We start from the raw sequence: 21,982 nt of genomic DNA, 5'->3' as shown, positions 1-21,982 counted from the left end.
TTGGAGTGAAGATTTATAGTATTAATTTTGGATTATATGGTCACGTCATAGTTGTAAGTTGTCTAACCAAAAGTCATTGCCTCATTGGGGCTTTACCAATGTAATTAAATAAGGTGGTTAGTAATGACTTATTTATCGAAACCTGTTTATATCACTTCTATGTGCATATTTAGTGCGAGTCATATGTCATATTAGTGACGGATTATCAAAAAATTAAAATTTTGGACCTCTATACCATGGCCGACTCTATGTTGAGATTTTTTAAGCAAGCGCTTAGGGCCCCCAATTCTAAGTGGTCCCATATTCTCCAAAGTCCAAAAGTTTAGTTCATTAAAAAATCCAATTCGGTAACCACAAAATAAATGAAGCGGAAGAATAAATCAACGATCGCTGCATTCATGAAACTAAAATGACATTGCATTCTTCTACCGATTTTGATTTTTGCGACATATTCTTCTTCCGAGTATAGCAAAGGCCAAAGGGCCCCAAATTTTTGGCTCGCTTTGAGCCCCCAAAACGGTTGAACCGCCCATGAGACTGACCCTGCTTTTAAATAAACAATTATTGTTCAGAAAAAAATCTTCCATTAATATCGTCACTGCAACACTTATTTTGAAGTGTTATAATAAAATCTAGAAGTAAAACTTCTATCATGGTGGCACTTATTTTAAAAGAGCTTCAAGGGAATCCAAGTCAACATTTTTACAAGTTTGATTAAGATTTTTTTTTACTTATAATTTTGACACTAGTTTTAAATCAATCTTTGTTTACATGGCACTATAATCAAATTTGTTGACATAAACATATAAATACACTCTACATTTTGTATATTTTTATCAGAATCATGCCAAAACTATACAAACAAAAATACAAGTGAATTAACATGTCCAAAAGAAAACATAAAACACACAAATGAAAATTTTCAAACTCAATGAAATAAGTATTTAAAATCATTTTTTTAATTTAAACCTTACAAACCGTTGAGTATGTTTTATACACACAATTTCCCTATTGTGTACACAAACCATGCCTCAAATTGATTTCAACAAACAAAAAACGATTTCGATATGCTTGAAAATATGTATACGTGTCTTTGATATCATTTTTAGATCAACGGTAGTACCTATGACCATTTTACATCAAAACTTGCAATACAAGTAACACGAAGAAGTTAAGAAAAATATCACACAATCTTGGATGATCATGAGAATCCAAATGAGGGTCTCTTTATTGTGTGTACATACCAAAGTAATGATTCGTCTGCATGTAGATGTCAGTCCACGAGGCAATCGAGCACTTCTTCACAAATTTGAATTGTTTTAAATCTCAAATATGTAAACAATTGTGTGTTTCTTGTCATTTTATAAAAATTACCGGTTTTTTGTCATCTTCTGTTAAAAAAATAGTTAATGAGCTTAAAATATATAGATTTCGGTGAAGATTTTTCCCTAATTAAAACCACAAAATGACAGTTTGTTACAATTCAAATTAACGCAAGTTTTGAAGAGAAGAATAATCAGATGCGCCCATTTAACCTAGTTTTGTCATGTCATCTATTAAAACCCACGTCATTTATTAAATGACCGGTTGGTTAAGAGTAGTCGGTCACAAAACATTAAAACAATCAAGGTCAAACTAAATAATGGTTAAATTGTACAAAAAAAAATAATATAAGGGTTAAATTGTCCCATTTCGGCTCCTAAATCTAGTATTCCAAATTAACAAAAGACTAGAGTTTTGTCCCATTTCGGCTCCTAAATCTAGTATTCCACCTACATCCTTATCCAGATGGCTTTCTTGGTTTGAGCTTTTCACGGATAGTGATCTCAAAACTTCATTACCATAATCCCATATCCTAGCATAGTGATCAGTCAACTTGCCATCAATTAGTGTGAATGCTAATGCCCTTGCCCTTTCACACTGACCTCTGCTAAGCTTTAAAGAATAATTCTGTAAAAAATCAGCTTTCATTTCTTTGACTTTTGTTTTGGGGTTGCGAATTAGGTCATTAAGATAATGGTTAGCAATCCAACCCGGAGTTATCAATGACCCGAGGTTGTATTTTCGTGCACAAACATGTTTCTTTTCCAAAGATTTCACTTGCCAAGTTAGTTCATTCCCCATCCAAGATGCCCAACATCTAAATGGACACTTATTCTCATCACTTTTTTTGTCACGTCGTACTAATATCCTAGAACGATCACACTTGGCAAACCTCAATTGGTAACCATTAGCCACCGCATAATTTGTTAGACAAAGCTTGAACTGTTCTGGGCTTTCGTATTTTTCCCCCAAGTGTGGTTCCATTTTATTCCAGGGTATCCTGGGGTTGTGTACAAGATATTGGTCCCCAAATTTCTGACCTATATCATCTCCTTTGTCAGATTCTTCATTTGAAAAGCTCCATTCAGCATCATCAGATGATATGTCAGGCAATTCCACTTCTCCCTGTACCAAATCATTCAAAAAAGGATCCCATATTGTTTTGTCCATTGTAGAAGCAACATATTCTTCTCCATCAGAGTCATCATCATCTGTTTCATTCAAATCCTCCATATAAACTTCAACTTCGACATTTGAAGTTAAAGTCATACCTGTTGGTTAAGATTCCTTAAAGAATCAATGCATACAACAAAAAGCAAATAACACATTCTATCTATTATAGAAGACAGTGAACGATAATTTCAAGTCGATTACCTTTTTTCCTTGTGATTAACCGCTGATTTTACCGCTGATTCCTCAAAGCTTTCCCTCGACAAACCCTTTTTTTACAGAATGATCGATTGAAGGTGAAAAGCGTGTCGATATACTGGAGTCATATGACACGTACACTAAAGAGAACGGGAAACCTAGGTTTACTGAATAAAATAGATATATCACACGTTTTGGGAATATAATAGTGGTTTAATCGAACAAAGAAATAATATAATTGTTTTTTTAAGCATTAACCAATAATATAGGTTTTTCTGGGATTACCCCATATTATAATTTAACTAATTACTTATGTATATGTGTAACGCCCGTAAATCTGGCCTAGTCAATTTAGAGATAATAGGGGTCGAAAACGACTTTTTGAAAAAAGATTATTTAGAATAAATAATCATAACCAAGTTGTATAATATGTCTCAAGGGTTCCGTACATATAAAGAACGCCGAAAACCGAGTTATAACGAAGAAGTTATGGCTCATCGAAGTTTTACGGCAAAACCGACACGGCACCGGGAGACGTAAACAGTGAATTTACGATAGAGGACTTTTCAGCCTTAGTGATCTAAACAAAATTTGTAGTACACTTTAAACCGAGAACATACAAAAAAAAGAACGCCCAAATCTGACTTCGTATGAGGAAGTTATGAATTTTCTAAGATTTTGCATAGCAGTGGACGGCCCGAAACTCGAATTTTAGTTCGAGCGGTTTTTGGCCTACGCAACCTAAAAGAGAGTTGAATATCTCATTAATAGGAACTCAACGATAAAAATACAGACGAAAACAGAGTCTGTATGAAGGAGTTACGAATTCTTCGCGGTCATTTAACAGTCTAATCTCCTCCTACTATTAAATTTAAGATCAGTCGATATTTAGCCAACGGAGTCTAAATGAAAGTTGTAGATCTTGTTTTTACCTACGTATGGATATAAAGAACGTCAAAAATGGAGCTCGTATGCGAAAGTTACGGGATTTAGAAGTCGGCAGGGTGCTGTGCGAAATCGGGTGACGTGGTTGAATATGGGCCAAGGCTTTCTCCCCAAGGCAAGCCACCAGATGGTGACACAAGGACATGGACTCGACGAGTAGAGCAGGATTCCGGCCTATAAATAGTGGTGTCGGGTTCCCTCATTCTTCACACCTTCCCAACTTCACCTTCTCTCTCTACTTTCTCTCTCTAAGCTCCCAACCCCCCCCCCCCCCTAAGCCTAGGTAAACCCCCTTAGCACCCGAAGGAAGCCCCGAGGCTCCCGAAGCCCCGAGAAAAGAGCCTTTCGGCTCGGGAACACTGCTCCGGCGAAGCCCGGTTTTCGAGAAAACCCGATGTAAGTGAATAAAAATGAATAAAAATATATTTCTTCGGAAATGATTTGATAACGTATTTATCATGTTTTTCTGGAAACAAATTCCACAACACTTTTCTTTAAAAGGTTACTCTGATTTTCAAACAAAGCATAAACAAATCGGTCTTTTCTGGCCGTGAAAATGGGGATGTCACAGTTGGTATCAGAGCATTAGTTTAAGCGAACTAGGAATAAGGATTTTTTTCTAGACTTAAACTTAGAATGCTAAGCGATGATCGTGAGGAGTGTGTCTAATATATTTTAGGAAGTACACCTGAATAGACACAAGCACTGGCTTATTTAGGGAAGATGATTAAATTGCTTTTATGTGCTAAATGATTTATGCTGCCTTATATGCTTTATGATGTTATCGTTTGATCGGATCTATGGTCTGTTGCCGACCGGATCTGGAAATTTTATGTGTTCAGATTTCTAAACATTTAATTACGGTGTTAGAACTGACATGTAACTTTTCGGAGTAATAAGGAGGAATATGCGCCTAAATCTTCCTCTATCTATATTCTCGTCTCGATACACCGAACGCCTGCTTTGGTGTATAGAATGTCATGATAAGGACTCATAGCAGACTGAGCAAATGGAGGAAATGAGAAGGCTTACGATATTGAATGATACATATCAGAAGATATTTTAAGAGGGATATCTTGCCTTTAGAACACGTCTAAGAAATAATACGTCTAGTACGGGAGAAATACACTTTCGATTAGCAGAAAGAAAGATTTTTGGTATAATCCATGAAGTTATCCAATCGTCTGACATTTCCATCACCAACCGAGTTGAAGCAGAATTGATGATTGAAGATACGCATGGAAGAAGTCCTAGTAGAGTCTAGGGAAAATTATGTGATTGTTTGGACACATTTGTATGTGTTAAAATTGTTTTTGTGGTAATAACTTGGAGAACTGCAAGACAATACTTGGGACGAGTATGAGTAGGTGTGAATGGTAGTAGAGGCCTATACTACCGGAAGCACAGGACTCACACTTGGATCAAGGAAAGTCACAAGGTTACCAAGAAGCTAGTAATTGATACCATTTTATTCAAGTATGTTGTTACCATTGTTTCAGTAATGACTAAGAAGATTTTTGTTATTCCGACCCTAGTGGTCATATCGAATTGAGTCCGACTACGAGGAGTATGTTACATGGTTCGGAGAACCAAGTTTGATGTAACATCTGACTTAAGCCGGAAGATTGAAATAAAAGATAATCAAAGCGATCGGTAGAGGTATCGCGATAGTTGCTTGTAGCTAGAAATGCTACCATTTAAGATATGATTAGAACATGAAGGAATATATATTTTGTTCTGGAATTTGACTCTAAAAGACCTGAGTCCAAACAATGCATCATACGATGAGAGGTCATTAGAACATGACCCATCGGTCTATTATAATAATCGAAAGAAGAAACTTATCTCAAGTTTGTTAGAGAAAGAGTCTTCAATAAAGATCGAGATCGTGACATGAAGATCATGATTGGAAGTCTAACATGAGATAGAGAGCGGGTCCAAGATCGGGCACCGCCTGCAGTCAGGAAGTCTTAGAGTTAGATACTCGTTCGAAGAAACATCAAAGTTACGGTTATTACTTAGGATGAAGAGATAACGTATGGAGTCATCATGTGAGCCCTGTTTCGTTGATGATTTCGGGACGTAATCATCCTAAGGGGGAGATAATTGTAACGCCCGTAGATTTGGCCTAGTCAATTTAGAGATAATCGGGGTCGAAAACGACTTTTCGACCAAAGATTATTTAGAATAAATAATCTTAACCAAGTTGTAGAATATATCTCAAGGGTTCCGTACATATAAAGAACGCCGAAAACCAAGTTATAACGAAGAAGTTATGGTCCGTCGAAGTTTTACGGCAAAACCGGCACGACACCGGGAGACGTAAACAATGAATTTACGATAGAGGACTTTTTAGCCTTAGTGATCTAAACAAAAGTTGTAGTATACTTTAAACCGAGAACATACAAAAAAAGAACGCCCAAATATGACTTCGTATGAGGAAGTTATGAATTTTCTAAGATTTTGCATAGCAGTGGACGACCCGAAACTCGAATTTTAGTTCGAGCGGTTTTTGGCCTACGCAACCTAAATGAGAGTTGAATATCTCATTAATAGGAACTCAACGATAAAAAGACAGACGAAAACGGAGCCCGTATGAAGGAGTTACGAATTCTTCGCGGTCATTTAACAGTCTAATCTCCTCCTACTGTTAAATTTAAGATCGGTCGAGAATTAGCCGACGGAGTCTAAATGAAAGTTGTAGATCTTGTTTTTACCTACGCGTGGATATAAATAACATCGAAAACGGAGCTCGTATACGAAAGTTACGGGATTTAGAAGTTGGCAGGGTACTGTGCGAAGTCGGGTGACGTGGCTGAATATGGGCCAAGACTTTCTCCCCAAGGCAAGCCACCAGATGGTGACACCTGGACATGGACTCGACGAGTAGGACCTCCTACTCGACGAGTAGAGCAGGATTCCAGCCTATAAATAGTGGTGTCGGGTTCCCTCATTCTTCACGCCTTCCCAACTTCACTTTCTCTCTCTAAGCCCCCAACCCCCCCCCCCTAAGCCTAGGTAAACCCCATAGCACCCGAAGGAAGCCCCGAGGCTCCCGAAGCCCCGAGAAAAGAGCATTTCGGCTCGGGAACGCTGCTCCGGCGAAGCCCGGTTTTCGAGAAAACCCGCTGTAAGTGAGCTACGCCTAACCTATCTTTAGTATAGTTTATGTTTTAATATAATAATGTTATTAGGAACTTATAATGAGTATTTGGGCTATTATTATGAGTTATATAAGTGTCGTTATAATATCTTTTAACCACTCGCGGTACGGGGAATCTGGTTTAAAGGGCCGCATAGGGTTGTTGGATTTCAGAAGTGTTATATGCCAAAATGGTCCTGCCCTCCGGTGTTTTATGTCTGGCCCCTGTCTGTACATAGTGGTTGGAAAATATCGTTTAAATGCTTATATAATAATAATAATTCTAAGACTAATAATTAGTCTCGGTGAATATTATACTAAACCCTAGTGGTAATGATACTAGGTTTTGTCGAAGGAAATTGTTTTAAGAGTAACAAAATGTTGTCCGAGTGCCGAGTCACCACCTTATCAGGTGAGTGCATAGTTACTTTCATCTTACACATAGATATGAATTATTTAATATAAATTACGTGATATGTGTGAATCTTATCTGTATACTTGCTATCTATGTTGGATGAACAATTTTATACATGTTTTAAATGATTTAAACTGTATATATATTTTTTATCTACAAAATATGTTGGGTAAACATGGGTAGATGAAATATGAGTCGGATGATGAGGTGAGAGGTGAAATAGACCATGATGTGAGGGTGAGAGGTGGACGATGTGAGAAGCCTTTTACCCAAATGTTGGCCCCGTCATCTAGCAGAGTATGGATGACAACCACGGACTATTCTAGACAGTCCAGTGGAACACTAGCAGGCTCGCAACCTGTAGGTGTTGTGAACGATGTGTTCACCGGTGTACTCTAAAAACCCATTGACATGTATTGCGAGTGGACTCTCGAAAACGATACTGTCAATAAACGAGATAACCTTGGCAGATGCGCCTAAAGGACTCTACCGGCAGAAGCGCCTAATAGAGAACCTCATAACCCCGGCAGATGCGCCTAAAGCACTACACCGACAGATGCGCCTCATAGAGAATGTCACAATTCTGGCAGCTGCGCCTAAGTGATAGAACTAGCAGATGTGTTTGACAGTTGTGTCATAGGCAACGATGGACTTCGTGCCTACTCCTTAGGAATGAATTAACGAGGAATAGTCGATTCTTAGGGTAGATCCTTAAGAGTAAATAAGATAATGGGGATGGGTAATTGGGTTGATTGTTTGATGTTTAAACATAATAATTATATTATTGTGGGTTGAAAACCCTATGTACTCACCAGGTTTCCCAACCTGACCCACTCAAGCTTATTTGTATCACAGGTGTCGATATGAAGCTCCTTTACACTGAGAGATTTAAAAGAGATGTAGATCACTAGTGTAAATGAATGTAAGTTCTGTTTATGCTTATGTTTCTTTATTGACGATGACATCCCAAATGTTTTAAAATGAATAAAAATACATTTCTTCGGAAATGATTTGATAACGTATTTATCATGTTTTTCTGTGAACAAATTCCGCAACACTTTTCTTTAAAAGGTTACTCTGATTTTCAAACAAAGCATAAACAAATCGGTCTTTTCTGGCCGTGAAAATGGGGATGTCACAATATGTTTTTAAAAATATATGAGATCTAATTTTAATACTCGACATCCTTTTAAATTTCTAATAATCGTTAAATATTTAAATCCATCTATTCCTCATATTACAAATTAAAACAATTGAAATATGAATTTCATATTCAACATCTGTTTGGGACCGTATAGTATTGCATCTAGAAAAAATTGTGTGGTTTTAAAAAATGATTCAAAGGGATTATATAGATTTTTTTCAGTGGACATGAAGGAGACAACCGAGAAGAACTAGATAATCCTCATAATTAGCAGTATTGTCGAGCTTGTTGACTGATGTGCAACTTCTGTCTTGGTTCCCTTAAAGTGGAAAAGAGAGGATTTGGGGTTGTTTACGGTGTAGTCATTTTGTTTTTTGATGGATAAGGCGAATGCATATGATAAGGCGTTATCCTACGAAACAAAAACAAAGACATCGACTGATATTCAACTTATTTCCTTTAACTGGATTAAGTATAGAGCCAAGCGTAATTCTTTAAATTTGAATGAACAATATAATTCTCCTATTACAAATTGTACCATGTAACTCTTTCTAGCAACTCACTGGTTTTTCTTGTTTATTGATATCTTGTTGTTCAAAAAAAAAATTCTAAAACCCGTACCACTAATGCAAACAAGTTACGGCATAAAACCAATCTTTTAAAAACCGGTTTTTTAGTTGAAACGGTATGGTGACCGGTATTTCCCGTTTCAACCGGTTCAATCGCCGGTTCAACCGATTTCTATAAATTTAATTTTTTTCCTATTTTCCTACACACATAGACATCCACACGTTTAAATATTAAAATACAAGTTGTAGATCAATCAAAATATATTAAAAAACACATAACCATAAATTTTACATCAATCCACGCACATCAAATATATATATATATATATATATATATATATATATATATATATATATATATATATATATATATATATATATATATATATATATATATATATATATATATATATATATATATATATACAGAGAGAAACAAAATATAGTTTTAGCTGAATGCAAACGCATTTAAAAACCTCTAACATTAACCATGTGTTTTTATTCAAAGAAATCTAAATAGATGTGAAAAAAGGACAAAGTTTGTTATGCAAAATGATCTATTTGACTATTTCCATGTTTTTTTATTTAATTTAATTCGTTCAACCGGTTTATTTAACCGGTTCAACCGGGTTTTTGTAAAAACCGGCCGGTTCATTCCGATTTAAAAATAGACATAAAATCGGTACTAACTGAACCGCTCACTTCTCCGGTTCCCAGTCCAACCGGTTCGACCGGCCAGTTCAAATCAGTTTTTTAAAACAATGCATAAAACTGTTTGCAAAAAGCAATATTTATTAACAACTATTGTTTATGATTTAATTGTTTCTTCAAAACTCAACTTGTCATTACATTAATTTGCTCAATATATGTCACCTTCAACCATTCATTACCTTTTGTATTTATCACAAGTCCAAATCATAATTAAAAATCACTCTTATGAACCATAGAAATCCCATATAGTCGCAATAAAACTAACAAACAACTTCTGTCTACGTCCGTCTGAATTGCAAAATGATAAACCAAACACATGCCATTTACTATCTTAATAATTTGACATAGGTATTTTTTTGTGTTTGGCGTATATAAACTAATTTATTTTCTAAACTTATTTTATATTTTGGTGAAACTACATACTAAAGTAATTTATGAACTAGTTTTCTTTTAAATATTTGAGATATAAATCAATGTGATTTTTACCACAAGTTTTCCAAATATACAGTTTATAGACTCATTTCTAATATATGTCATTTTGTTTTTCAGGTTGGATTTTAAAAGATATATTATTTTATCCTTTTCATCTAAAATCTAACTCTTTTTAATTAGTTTGTCAAATATAATTTAAATTATAAGAATATTTTTTTTATTTGATATAATAAAAAGAGAGAGATAATTGATGCTAGATATAGGTCAATTTAAAAGCTAAAAAGCTAGAAACACAATTTGACTACAAAATTTGTTTAACTAAATTCGAATATCACATATTTCAACTTTAAGATGATAATTCCTGCTACAAAAAAGTTTCCACATCTTTATCAACATAAATACACTCTTTATTTCTTTAGACCACATCGCTTTAAAATCGACATCACATTAAACTGATAAATGATAATAACCCCCAAAATCAGGTGGCCCAACACAACTTTTTTGGTGTCGATGAATGTTTACGCTGTTTACTTTGCATCAAACACCAAACTCGGTATTATGTAAAATTATTAAATATTAAATATTCCGCATAAATGTTATAAATCAAATTAAACCAAATGTATCATAATAAAAATCTCATCAAAAGCTTTAAAACAAATCTAATATTAAATATAACATTTAAAACATCACTTTTATTTTAGTAAGTTTACTAATATGTTATTTAACATCCTTTTTGCGTGGTTGGAATAAAAATGAGTAAATTATAAATTTAGTCCTAGTATTTTACTTTAAATCACATGTTTTTGTCGAATTCTTGAAATTTTTATAGAAGTTATCATTAAGTTCATATGTTGTTGTGTATTATGTCTATATGCTTTACTCACAATTGCAAGTTTGGTCCCATATAAAACTCATATTACATTGTTCCAGATACTAAATTCACAATAAAAATACATTTTAAAAATTGGACCAAACTTATTTTAAATACAAAACAGGGACCAAATACAAAACTTACTCTAAAAAATTGACGTTTAAATTTAATATTTTGTGGTGCTTTTTGGTATTAATTTAAAGGTGGCCTTACGCTCAATCAAAGATTGGCAAGCCATGATCCACGATCTTCCCAAAAAGGGTCACCTTCAACTTTTATTACTTTATAAAATACAAACCACTCACATGGTCCACATGGACCACAAACAACTTTCATTATTCTATACCCGTGTTTCACTGTTGCAATAATGAAAAATCAATTACATTAGGAAAAACCGAAAAACAAATAAATAATAAAGGGATTATTTAATAAAACTGAATCATTTATGCTGTATGTAAGGCGTAATAAACGAGTTTATATTTTGAATTTATTATAATTTAGTGCTTTTTAATACCATTAAAATAACTTATTGTTAACCTAGTTATTAGCTAGAATGCTAAAAACTACTTTAATGTTCATGATTCCAACTTCTTAATGTCCCCTCTGACTAGTTCTATCAGAGGTTAACAACCGTTTATTTGGACTTTTTAGGTTTGCTTAAAACTATTTAAAATTTTAGAGACAAATTGATGCTTAGATAAAGCTCCATTCGAAAAAACTAAAACAGAGTGGTTACAAACATCAAGTTCGAGTACATAACTTATTATTCAACTCTCACTACAATTACCACGTCCATTTTCAAATGGACATCAAAACCAAACCAAACACTAAACAACACAACTAGAAAAAAGAGATAAACTTTCGCCACTCTTTCCTTACAATTCCATATCTCTAATTCATTCATTCGATCTTATTCCCATACCAATAAACCCCATCCTTCACCTCCTCATCTTTATCAACATAAATACACTCCTTGGTCTCCCTATACATGGCCTTAAAAACCGAAGTCCCATCAAACTGATAATAATCCCCCAAAATCGGCTTAATCGCTTCAGTCGCTTCCATCGCATGATAATGAGGCATAGTAGAAAACAAATGATGAGCCACATGAGTATCCGTAATATTATGAAACACCTTGTTCAAAACCCCGTAATCCCTATCAACCGTCGCAAGGGCCCCACGCAACCAATCCCATTCAGTCGAGTCATAGTGGGGCAACGACGCGTGCGTGTGTTGCAAAAACGTGATCAAAACAAGGAACCCATTCACCACAACCAACGGACCCCCGTACATGGCTAGGACCCACGCGAGCCCTTTCATTGTCGAAAGACGAAAAAGCCCATAAAGAACCGCGAAAATTCCCGCGTCAGATATGAAGATTTGCGCGCGTTCGCGGTTCGAGTAAATCGGACTGTTCGGGTCAAAATGGCACGCGAAGCGGTCGTAGTATCGACCGGATACGTTGAACATTAGGTATAAGGGCCAACCTAGGGTTAGGGTTACCAAAAGGGTTAGGATTCGGCCCAGAGGGTTGTTTAGGTATTTCGCGGTTGACCGGACGTTTGACTTTAGCTTCGGGACGAAGACTTCGTCGTGCTCGATTGACCCGGTGTTGGAGTGGTGGCGGCGGTGACTGTATTTCCATGAGAAGTACGGGACAAGGAGGGCGGAGTGGAGGATGAGCCCAACAGTGTCGTCGAGCCATTGGTGGTCACTGAACGCGTGGTGACCGCATTCGTGGGCGATGACCCAGACACCGGTTAGGACACACCCTTGTAGGGCCCAGTACACGGGCCATGCCACGTAGGATAGAGGGTGGGGAAGGGTAGGGATGTAATTTGACGCGAGGTAGTAGAATATGGACGCGATTGTGAGGTCGTAGACAACGTATGAGAACGAACGGATAACGGATCGGTTGAAACAATGGGGCGGGATTGCTTTCTTGAGTTCGCCGACTGTGAATGGTGGTTTTTGGTACGGGACCCGTTCGGGGGTATTTTTGTCATTTGACACTTTCGACATTCGCCCTCCGGCACCCATTGTTCAATCACCTATACATAAAAAAAAAAGATTGAAATATCAGAAGTTAGCTTATAATATAAGTAGGGTGGGGTCCATGATAGTTGAGCATAAATCAAATATCTCAATAATTTAATACCAAACTTTCCATAAGGAGAAACACGCTTTCTTGAAATAAAAAAACACTGATAATGCAAAATGGAATGCATCACATGGTATGCCAATTTTGACTGATAACATTCAAAGTATACCAAATTTATAAAACTATTAAACCATAAGTTGACCAACATAGTAAATATCGAAAAAAGTAGAGCTATTTGTGAAAAAAACAAACACAGTTTGCTATTAACTTGAAAATGTTGATGGAATCATGAGTCATGTGATTTAAAAACACGAGAAGGTGAACTTGAATTCAATAACTTTTGAGTCATAAATGAAGTTAAGTACATGCCCAAACCTAGGAGGGAACTATGAAATTCAAAGGACAACCACATAATTAGATCTGATTTGATGTAGGGATGTGACATAAATAAGGGGGTTGTTGGGAAAAGCATATTATATATAATAAGTTGCTGTTGGAAAATATAAACAAAAATCAGTTCAGTAAGTTGTAAAAGTTTGGTGAGGCCCATGTGATACACAGTGCATGTTATTGAATACAAAAAGACAAAGACAAAAAAATTTGTCATATTTTGGCGATAGTATCCAAGTCTCTCAAGTAAAGAGTGTATCTAAAATATAATAATATGTGGTGAACATTGAACAATAAAATGAAGAGATATTGTGGAAAAATATTAGAAATTAACAGGGAAAACAAACCTTTAATGATTTAGAAAATTGCAAAAAAAATTTCACTCTGTATTAACAGTTTTATTCTTTTTAGCCCAAACATGTCAAATGGTTAAAGAAGATGGGGGAGATGGGGAAACCGGAAACATTTATGACTTTAGCTTTCAAAGTTGAGAAGATCTGTTAACTCTCTCAAATAAATCCAGTGATTTTCTTTTTCAGTTGTTAAAATAAGAGCAATAATCCAAACTTTTCAGAAAACAGAACTCAAAAATCTGATACCAATTCACAATACAAAAAATATGATAAAGAAACCAGAATAAAAAATCAGAAGTCTAAACTGATTATTAAAAATCACAAGTCAAAGATCACAGCAAATATATCTAACCACAGCAAACATAAACCATGAATCAAAAATCAGAAATCAAGTTTGCGTTTCTTATGTTTTGATGTGAAATGTTTAAGCTGTTTTTGCAACCTTTCATACTTAATCTGGTCAAATTACCATGAAGTACAGAAAACAAATTACCAAAATATCATAAACTAGAAATCAAAAATCTCAACTGAAACATTGTTAATGAACCACAAAATATCACAAATCTTTATACAACTCCAGAGTATGAAATCAGAAATCTGGCAATGGTGGAGAGGAAATCGAGGAAGCGTGTTATTGGAAAATTAAAAGCAAAAATGAGCGATAAGTAAACATGGCAGTTTTCAATTACTTTATCAAAATAGAAAATCGTAGGTTGCTGAACGAATCAAATTTCACAAAAATCCAGCTCCAATAAAGAAGAAACACTTTTAGCAAGAAAAAACGAAACAAAAAGAGTAAAGTTAACAAAATCGGAATGAGATTGTTTCCATTCCCTGTTCATATTGCTTAAATCAGCAACCCCAACGCTTGCATCAGAAAGGAGGGACAGAATCAACAAAAATGATTTCTCAGATCCACTTTTCAGCCACATTCCACATCAATCAATGTTCGAAGGTTTTAAGCACCGGAAATTTTAGATCTGTCAAATATGAAACCCCTTTCGACTAAACTCAGGCCTTAATCCAACAAATACAGTCACAAATCATGGCATGCAGATTCAGTTTTCACAAATACAGACGCATATAAACGAATGTATTTCAAATCTCTGTATCGATTGGAAAGATGAATGAAGAAGATAAAGATAATCACCTGAATGAAGCTTTTAGGCGTGAGTCGTCCTCTTTCTCTATCTAAATCTTAATAGCGAAAGGGCCGTTCGGAAATGCCGGCCTACTCCATTGCAAGAGCATATGCTGGTATTTAAGCTTTAGGTTTTTACGTCTTGATGTGTGTGCTTACACTTGAGAGTATTGTCCACCACCACCGGGTGGGACCCACATTACGTATTAAAGAAAGAGAAAACAATTAAAGCCCATATTTAATTTACCAAAATGCCCTTAGCCATCTCCTACTCCGTTCCTTTTCCCATTTGCAACTCTTTCTACCGCCGACCACCACCACTGCTATTCAGAACCACAAGGCCACAAACACACATACACCAACGGGGGTTTTGTTTCGTACAACTCGAACCAGAAAACCCACAAATCCATTCTCCTTTCGTTGAAGCCGTTCCCCTAGGGTTGGTGCATATTTGGGAAAAGCAAAATCAAAATATGTTGCACTCATCGGAGATACTCATACTTACCGACCGTTTCTGGAACTGAGAAAAAGAATATGAAAATGGGATGATAAGGGTGTCGATCGGAGATGGCAGGTGGTGAAGTGGTGGTCGCCGGTAAAAGAAATGCGAAGAGAAAGAAGAGGTTGACCGGAGATGCTTGGTAGGAGGAAGCTAAAGGGCTATTTCGTAAATTTGTATGAGATTTATTTCCTTTTATTTTATTTTTTTTAAATTAAAATATGGGTAGATATCGTGTTTTGATACATAAATTAGACAAAATTGCAAAAAATATATGTGGTATGCAATTTTTTTTGAGGTTTTAGTTCAAACTCTGATTTTTTTGGATTCGTGGTCGTGGTCCTTTTGGCTATGTTTGTACGTAAATTTGGTCCCTCGTAAAATTGAAATGACTATAATGCACTTCTGATATACTTTTTTATGTTTTGTCTATTTAGTTTAAATGAAAAAAATAAATAAATAATTTGGGCCCACATCTCTCTCTCTCTCTCTCTCTATATATATATATATATATATATATATATATATATATATATATATATATAGAGAGAGAGAGAGAGAGAGAGAGAAATTAAATATCCTCCTATTTTTTTTCCTACATATCCTCCTACCTATTTGAAATGATGACAAGTGTACTAAATTAATTATAATCTTATCCAAATATGACACATGTCACCATTTTACATGGGTAGGAACATAAGTAGAAAGAAAACGTAGGAGGATATTTAATTTCTCATATATATATATATATATATATATATATATATATATATATATATATATATATATATATATATTGTTGCATCTTCAAAATCATGTTCGTCCTCATACCAATGTCCAAACAAACCTTCATCCCCACCACTCATCTCCCCTTTTTCGCTCACCTGTTCATTTTCTCCGATTTCCAGTAGGGAACACACCCAAATCGCCAATGGTACTACACCCAAATCTCGATTTCCGGTGGTGCTACAAACATAATGAAAGCTTCATCCCCACCGACTCACGATTTCACCTTCTCGCTTCCACTGTCGCTCGTACTATCGATGACCTGTCAGACTCCTTTCGTTCCTTTGGTGCAAGAGAATGAAAGCAAACGACACCACCACCATCATTTTCGTCTTCGTTGTTTCTCCTAATCTATTGGTTCGCCGGAATCAATTGAAGCCACAAACGAATTGGAGGCTTTCGGAGGATTTCATCATCTCTGCTTGGATGTTTCTCCTTCCCCCATTGAAACGTTGGAAGAAAAGGAAGCTAGATATGATTTCTTCTCCTCCATACTGATTAGTTTCATATCCTTTCTTCTTCAAGTGTTTTTTTTTTTTGTTGCTTTATTTTTTTCGAAAATGGTCTAATAAATAGATTTGGGAGGGTCGATGGTTGAAGGTGATGGATTTGTATTTCAAATACTCTTTTTTCGAATTTGATCTAGAAGATGGATATAGGTTTTAAGTTGAATTTGATGGACTTGAAAATTAGGTTAAAAAACTGAAATTTAGGTTGATGGTTTTAAAATTACTGATGTATGTTGTTATTGAGTATGTATGTTCATCAGTGTGTGTGTTTAGAAAATCATATGTGTGTTTTTCTTGAGTATCTATGTTCATAAGTGTATGTGTATTTTGAAGAAGTCTAGAAAATCTGATGAGTGTATGTGATTTCAAAAAAACCTAGAAAATCTGATGTGTTTTTCTTGTTGCTATTGTATCTTCAAATGTTATTAAAAGAAAATCATGTTTGGAGATGGGTTTTAATGTAGGTGTGATGGATTTCTGTTTTGATTTTGTATTATTGGGGTATTATATGTTTGTTGAATCTGAACCAGATCTTCATACGGTTCATCCTAAGATCTGGGTTTGTATGATCGTATTAATTGGAGAGAGAGAGAGAGAAAGAGAGAGAGAAAGATAGAGAGAGAGAGGGAGAGAGAGAGAGAAAATGTAGGCCCCTTGTTATTTTTTAATTATTAAAAAGACAAAACTTCAAAAATGGTCCCTGTGGTTTCCGAAAATATCAAGTTTAGTCCCTAAGTTCAAAAAACCTCACAGATGGTCCCTGTGGTTTCAAAACTTTTAACAAATGGTCCTTTTCGCTAACTTCGTTAGCTTTTGGCCGTTAAGTGAAGGGCATTTCAGTCATTTCACAACCACAGGGACCATTTATGAAGGTTTTGCCTTAATTTTTTTTTAAAGAAAAATAAATATAATTATTTAATATTAAAGGGCCCCACCCCCATCTCTCTCTCTCTCTCTCTCGTAAGAAAGACTAGATTGTGCAACTCGATCGGTTTATTCTTCTCTTTCAAAACACATCTATAACATCTGTAACATTCATTCACATCAAGAAAGATCTAAATTTAAAACCCCCTTCTTCCTTTTATTTATCATTGATTTGAAGGTTTGAATGATACAGAATAAGAGATTTTCAGTTATAAATACGAAACAACACCACCACTCCATCATCTTCTTCCCCGTTCTTCACCTACAACTCAAGCTCCACACACACTTCTAGAAAACGATTTGCTACTATTGTTGATATCTAATTACACATTAAAAAGCTTCATTGTGTGTGTCTTGGGGTCGATGTTAGGTGTCACAGAACCTCGATTAGAAGTATTTTAGGAACGAATTAAGTTCTTAATTCCAGACCTGAAACGGATATGGAGAAAGGTAGATTTAGAACAAAAACCATACACAAAATCCCACCTCCTACTGCCCCTGCTTTTTCATCACCACCCACCTTAACAAACTCAGGTGGTGGTGGCTTAAGACCCAGATCCAAAAATCGATGGGAAAAGTAATCTCCATGGTGGTTTTCATGTTCACTAGTGGTGACAAACGCTGGAACACACAGCGAAATTGTTCATCTTCTTCAATGACGCAAGCATCTTCTACCAACCTTCTTGAAACGTTATTTCTTCACAAGAATCAAAGGTAAGATTCAAATCGCGTTTGTATGTGTAAATTCTTCATCGATCTTCATTGTTGGGTTCTTATCTTCCAGATCTAAGAAACAAGTAGGTTGAGAGATCAAGATGTACAATTCAGGAACCAAACGACAAGACAATTTAAACAAGTTGTGCCCAAGAACCAAAAACAGATGAACACTATCCCCACTATATTATACATGTTGGAGATTATTAGCAGCTGAAACTTGATCCCTCAATTAGAAACCACGAATCAAACCTCTCAATCGGAAATCAGGAAGGGAATAAGGGTGGGGTTGTTGGAGAGAGAGAGAGAGAGAGAGAGAGAGAGAGAGAGAGAGAAAGAGACAGAGAGGGGTGGGGCCCTTTAATATTAAATAATTATATTTATTTTTCTTTTTAAAAAAAATTAAGGCAAAACTTCGTAAATGGTCCCTGTGGTTGTGAAATGACAGAAATGCCCTTCACTTAACGGCTAAATGTTAACGGAGTTAGCGAAAAGGATCATTTGTTAAAAGTTTTGAAACCACAGGGACCATCTGTGAGGTTTTTTGAACTTAGGGACTAAACTTGATATTTTCGGAAACCACAGGGACCATTTTTGAAGTTTTGTCTATTAAAAATAAATAAATTAGTATTAGATTTAAAAAGAAATGAAAGAAAAATGGAAAATAAATACTCCAAGGGTATTACAGTCATTTCACTATTCAGAGGGACCAAAAACGCAACGAAACTAGCTCAAAATGACCACTAATCCAAAAAAGTCAGGGTTTGGATTAAAACCCCAAAAAAATGCATACCACAGGGACCATTTTTGCAATTTTGTCAATAAATTAATATGAAAACTCCTCGTATTATTTAGGTTTTTACTTTTTACTGTTTTTAGCAATGTTTTAAAAACCGGTTTAAACCGGCCGGTCGAACCGGTTGGACCGGGAATCGGGGAAGGAAACGGTTCAACTATCACCGGTTTTATGTTTATTTCTGAACCGGATCGAACCGGCCGGTTTTTACAAAAATCCGGTTGAACCGGTTCAATTAAACCGGTTAAACCGAATAAAAACACATGAAATTGAAACATTTTGCATAATAAACTTTAGTAGTTTTTTCACATTTATTAAAAATTTTCTGAATAAAAACATATGATAAATATTATGAATTTTTTGGTGCATTTATATATTCATCTACGACTTTATTTCTTTTTAATGCACATAGATTGATATAAAACTTATGGTTATGAGTTTATTTTAATGTTTTTAGAATGATCTACAACTTGTTTTCATGTGTATTTTAATGTTTGAACTTATGGACATCATATTCTTGATTTGTGTATGTAGGTATGTGTACGGAAATATTAAAAAAGATGAAAATTATAGAAACCGATTTACTTAGCGGTCGAATCGGTTGAACCAGAAACCGGTCACCATACCGGTTCAACTAAAAAACCGGTTTTTAAAACATTGGTTTTTAGTGTTCAAGTTTAATGCTCCTTGTAATACAAATTTTTAAGACACATTTGTATAATTAGTTAATTATATTTTTGAAAAGTTTCAAGTTAAATATAAATATATGAAATTTTAAACCGTTGGTTGTATGATTATAAAACCAAGAACGGTTCATCAATTTGGCTAATTTCTTTGGAAAATAAAGGGCAGGTATTTTTGGCAAACTTAGAAAAAAGATAATTATAAAATGATCGATTTATCTCTCTATTTCTTTTATCATTTGTCATTTAATTGTTTTTTATTTAATCATTTGTTTTATTAAGGCCTTGTTTGGCAAATGAGCCCACAATATAGATGATGGTTAATAACTAGTTTATAAATTAATAATGTTTGATACTAAATATAAAAAATGACATAAATATACATTTAGATATATAACTAAAAGAAAAAAGAATAAATATAATTAAGGACATATTTGAAATATTTTTTAAAAACGTAAATATAAAAAATGACATAAATATACATTTAGATATATAACTAAAAGAAAAAAGAATAAATATAATTAAGGACATATTTGAAATATTTTTTAAAAAGTTTCATAAACTTATCAAAAACTATCTCAATCTAGTTTATCAAAATCTAGCTTATAAGCTAGTTCATAAACTAAAAATAAGCTATTATTTATTTACCAAACAGTAAATTACAATAAATTAACTCATTTTTGTCAAACATTACCTAAGAAGACTTGATCGGCAAACCTAAGTGCCTAACCCATAAACCCCTCACCAACCCTTCCCTTCTCATATATGGCGGTCACATTCCTTTCCTTCCTTATTTTACCACCCCACCCTTTTCCCTTTCCTCTTTAGCCATTAAGTTTGTTTCAAACCTAATTAGGAACAATATCCCTTCAATGGTTTTAGGTTTGTTAGGTTATATCAATGATAGAGCTAAATCATTTGTGATTGGAAATCAATGTTGAATATTAATAGCATAGATGGAAGATTTAAGGTTGGATGTAGTGGATATTGGTGACAGAATCAAAATATTTAAGACGGGGTATATTAGAAGATTTTGTGTGGGTCATGAACGATACTCTGGTTGAAACATAAAATGGAACATATTTGTCACCCTCCATATTTTACGTTGAAACATAAGCTAATAATAATCCATATTTGTTTTGAAGTTAACTAAAAGCGGATGTGTACAAGCCTACAACTAAAAAGACCATGACAACGACGATTCTGAGGCATTTCTTCATACATATGTATAAGATGATACTTTCAAGGTGTAGATCATGTAGGAGATACCATATGATCATTACTTTACACGAGAAAGATATGGATCATCAAACAAACACACACACACACACACACACACACATATATATATATATATATATATATATATATATATATATATATATATTAAAGCGGCTTACATATGCACCTACTACACTACTCCTAAATCTACACATTCCGTTCACAAGAGGACTTGAACTCTTCATCATTTGGCTGAGAAACACATATTCGCCAACTCCTTATACACCCAAGGCTCTTTGGTATCAAACAAACATATAAAGTGACTAGTTTTGTTTGCAAATTGTGTTGGGTTGAGTGATTGTCTGTTATAAGCAAATAGTGAAGTTCATTAAGTGAGGAAAGAGTTCTATAAGAAATTAAAAGACAAATCATAGGTTTAAGGAGACAGTTTATGTAAGTTATGGTATAATCAAGTTCTTGATGGGTTGTCGCCAAAATTAGAGTTATGTAATAATAAAACATGGCGAGAGAGATTTGGAGTAATGGAAGCATGAAGCAAAGATTTTAACTTTAATACTTAAGTTTTTGAACGGTGATTGCAATGTTGTCAAAATCGTGATCTTAATCGTAGGATCGTACGCTTATACGATCCTAGGTATTAAAAACGAGTCAGATCGTATACAAATCGTATTTGGGGTAGGATCGCAGGTAGGATCGTAACTAGGATCATAGAATCGGGATCCGATCTGATCATACATTTCCTTGATTTTTTTTTTGAAAAATGAATTTACCACTTTATGTTTTATCTTTTATCAGTTTACCGTTTATTATTTTATGTTATGAGTTGTTTTGAAGTTTTTATAGCTTTTGAAGGAAAAACTAAATATTTGAAATATTTTTCATGTTTAAAAATTATAAATTAAAATTATGTTTTATTTTGTGGGA

At 34.6% G+C, this 21,982-nt stretch overlaps 1 protein-coding gene across 1 annotated transcript; it reads right to left on the bottom strand.

The window, feature by feature from the left end:
• Positions 1–11,606: 11,606 nt before the first annotated feature.
• LOC145112239 (delta(12) fatty acid desaturase FAD2) lies at positions 11,607–15,040 on the bottom strand. Its single transcript, XM_079048429.1, has 2 exons — positions 14,915–15,040; positions 11,607–12,971 (listed from the first exon to the last, which is right to left on the bottom strand). Exon 2 carries the CDS (start codon positions 12,958–12,960, stop codon positions 11,821–11,823), a length of 1,140 nt encoding a protein of 379 aa, XP_078904555.1. The 5' UTR covers positions 12,961–12,971; positions 14,915–15,040; the 3' UTR covers positions 11,607–11,820.
• Between the last annotated feature and the right edge of the window lie 6,942 nt (positions 15,041–21,982).

This window comes from Lactuca virosa, chromosome 5, assembly GCF_052849685.1.
Source record: "Lactuca virosa cultivar CGN04683 chromosome 5, Lactuca_virosa_CGN04683_v6, whole genome shotgun sequence".
NCBI lineage: Eukaryota > Viridiplantae > Streptophyta > Magnoliopsida > Asterales > Asteraceae > Lactuca > Lactuca virosa.
This window is presented reverse-complemented; position numbering and strand designations above follow the sequence as displayed.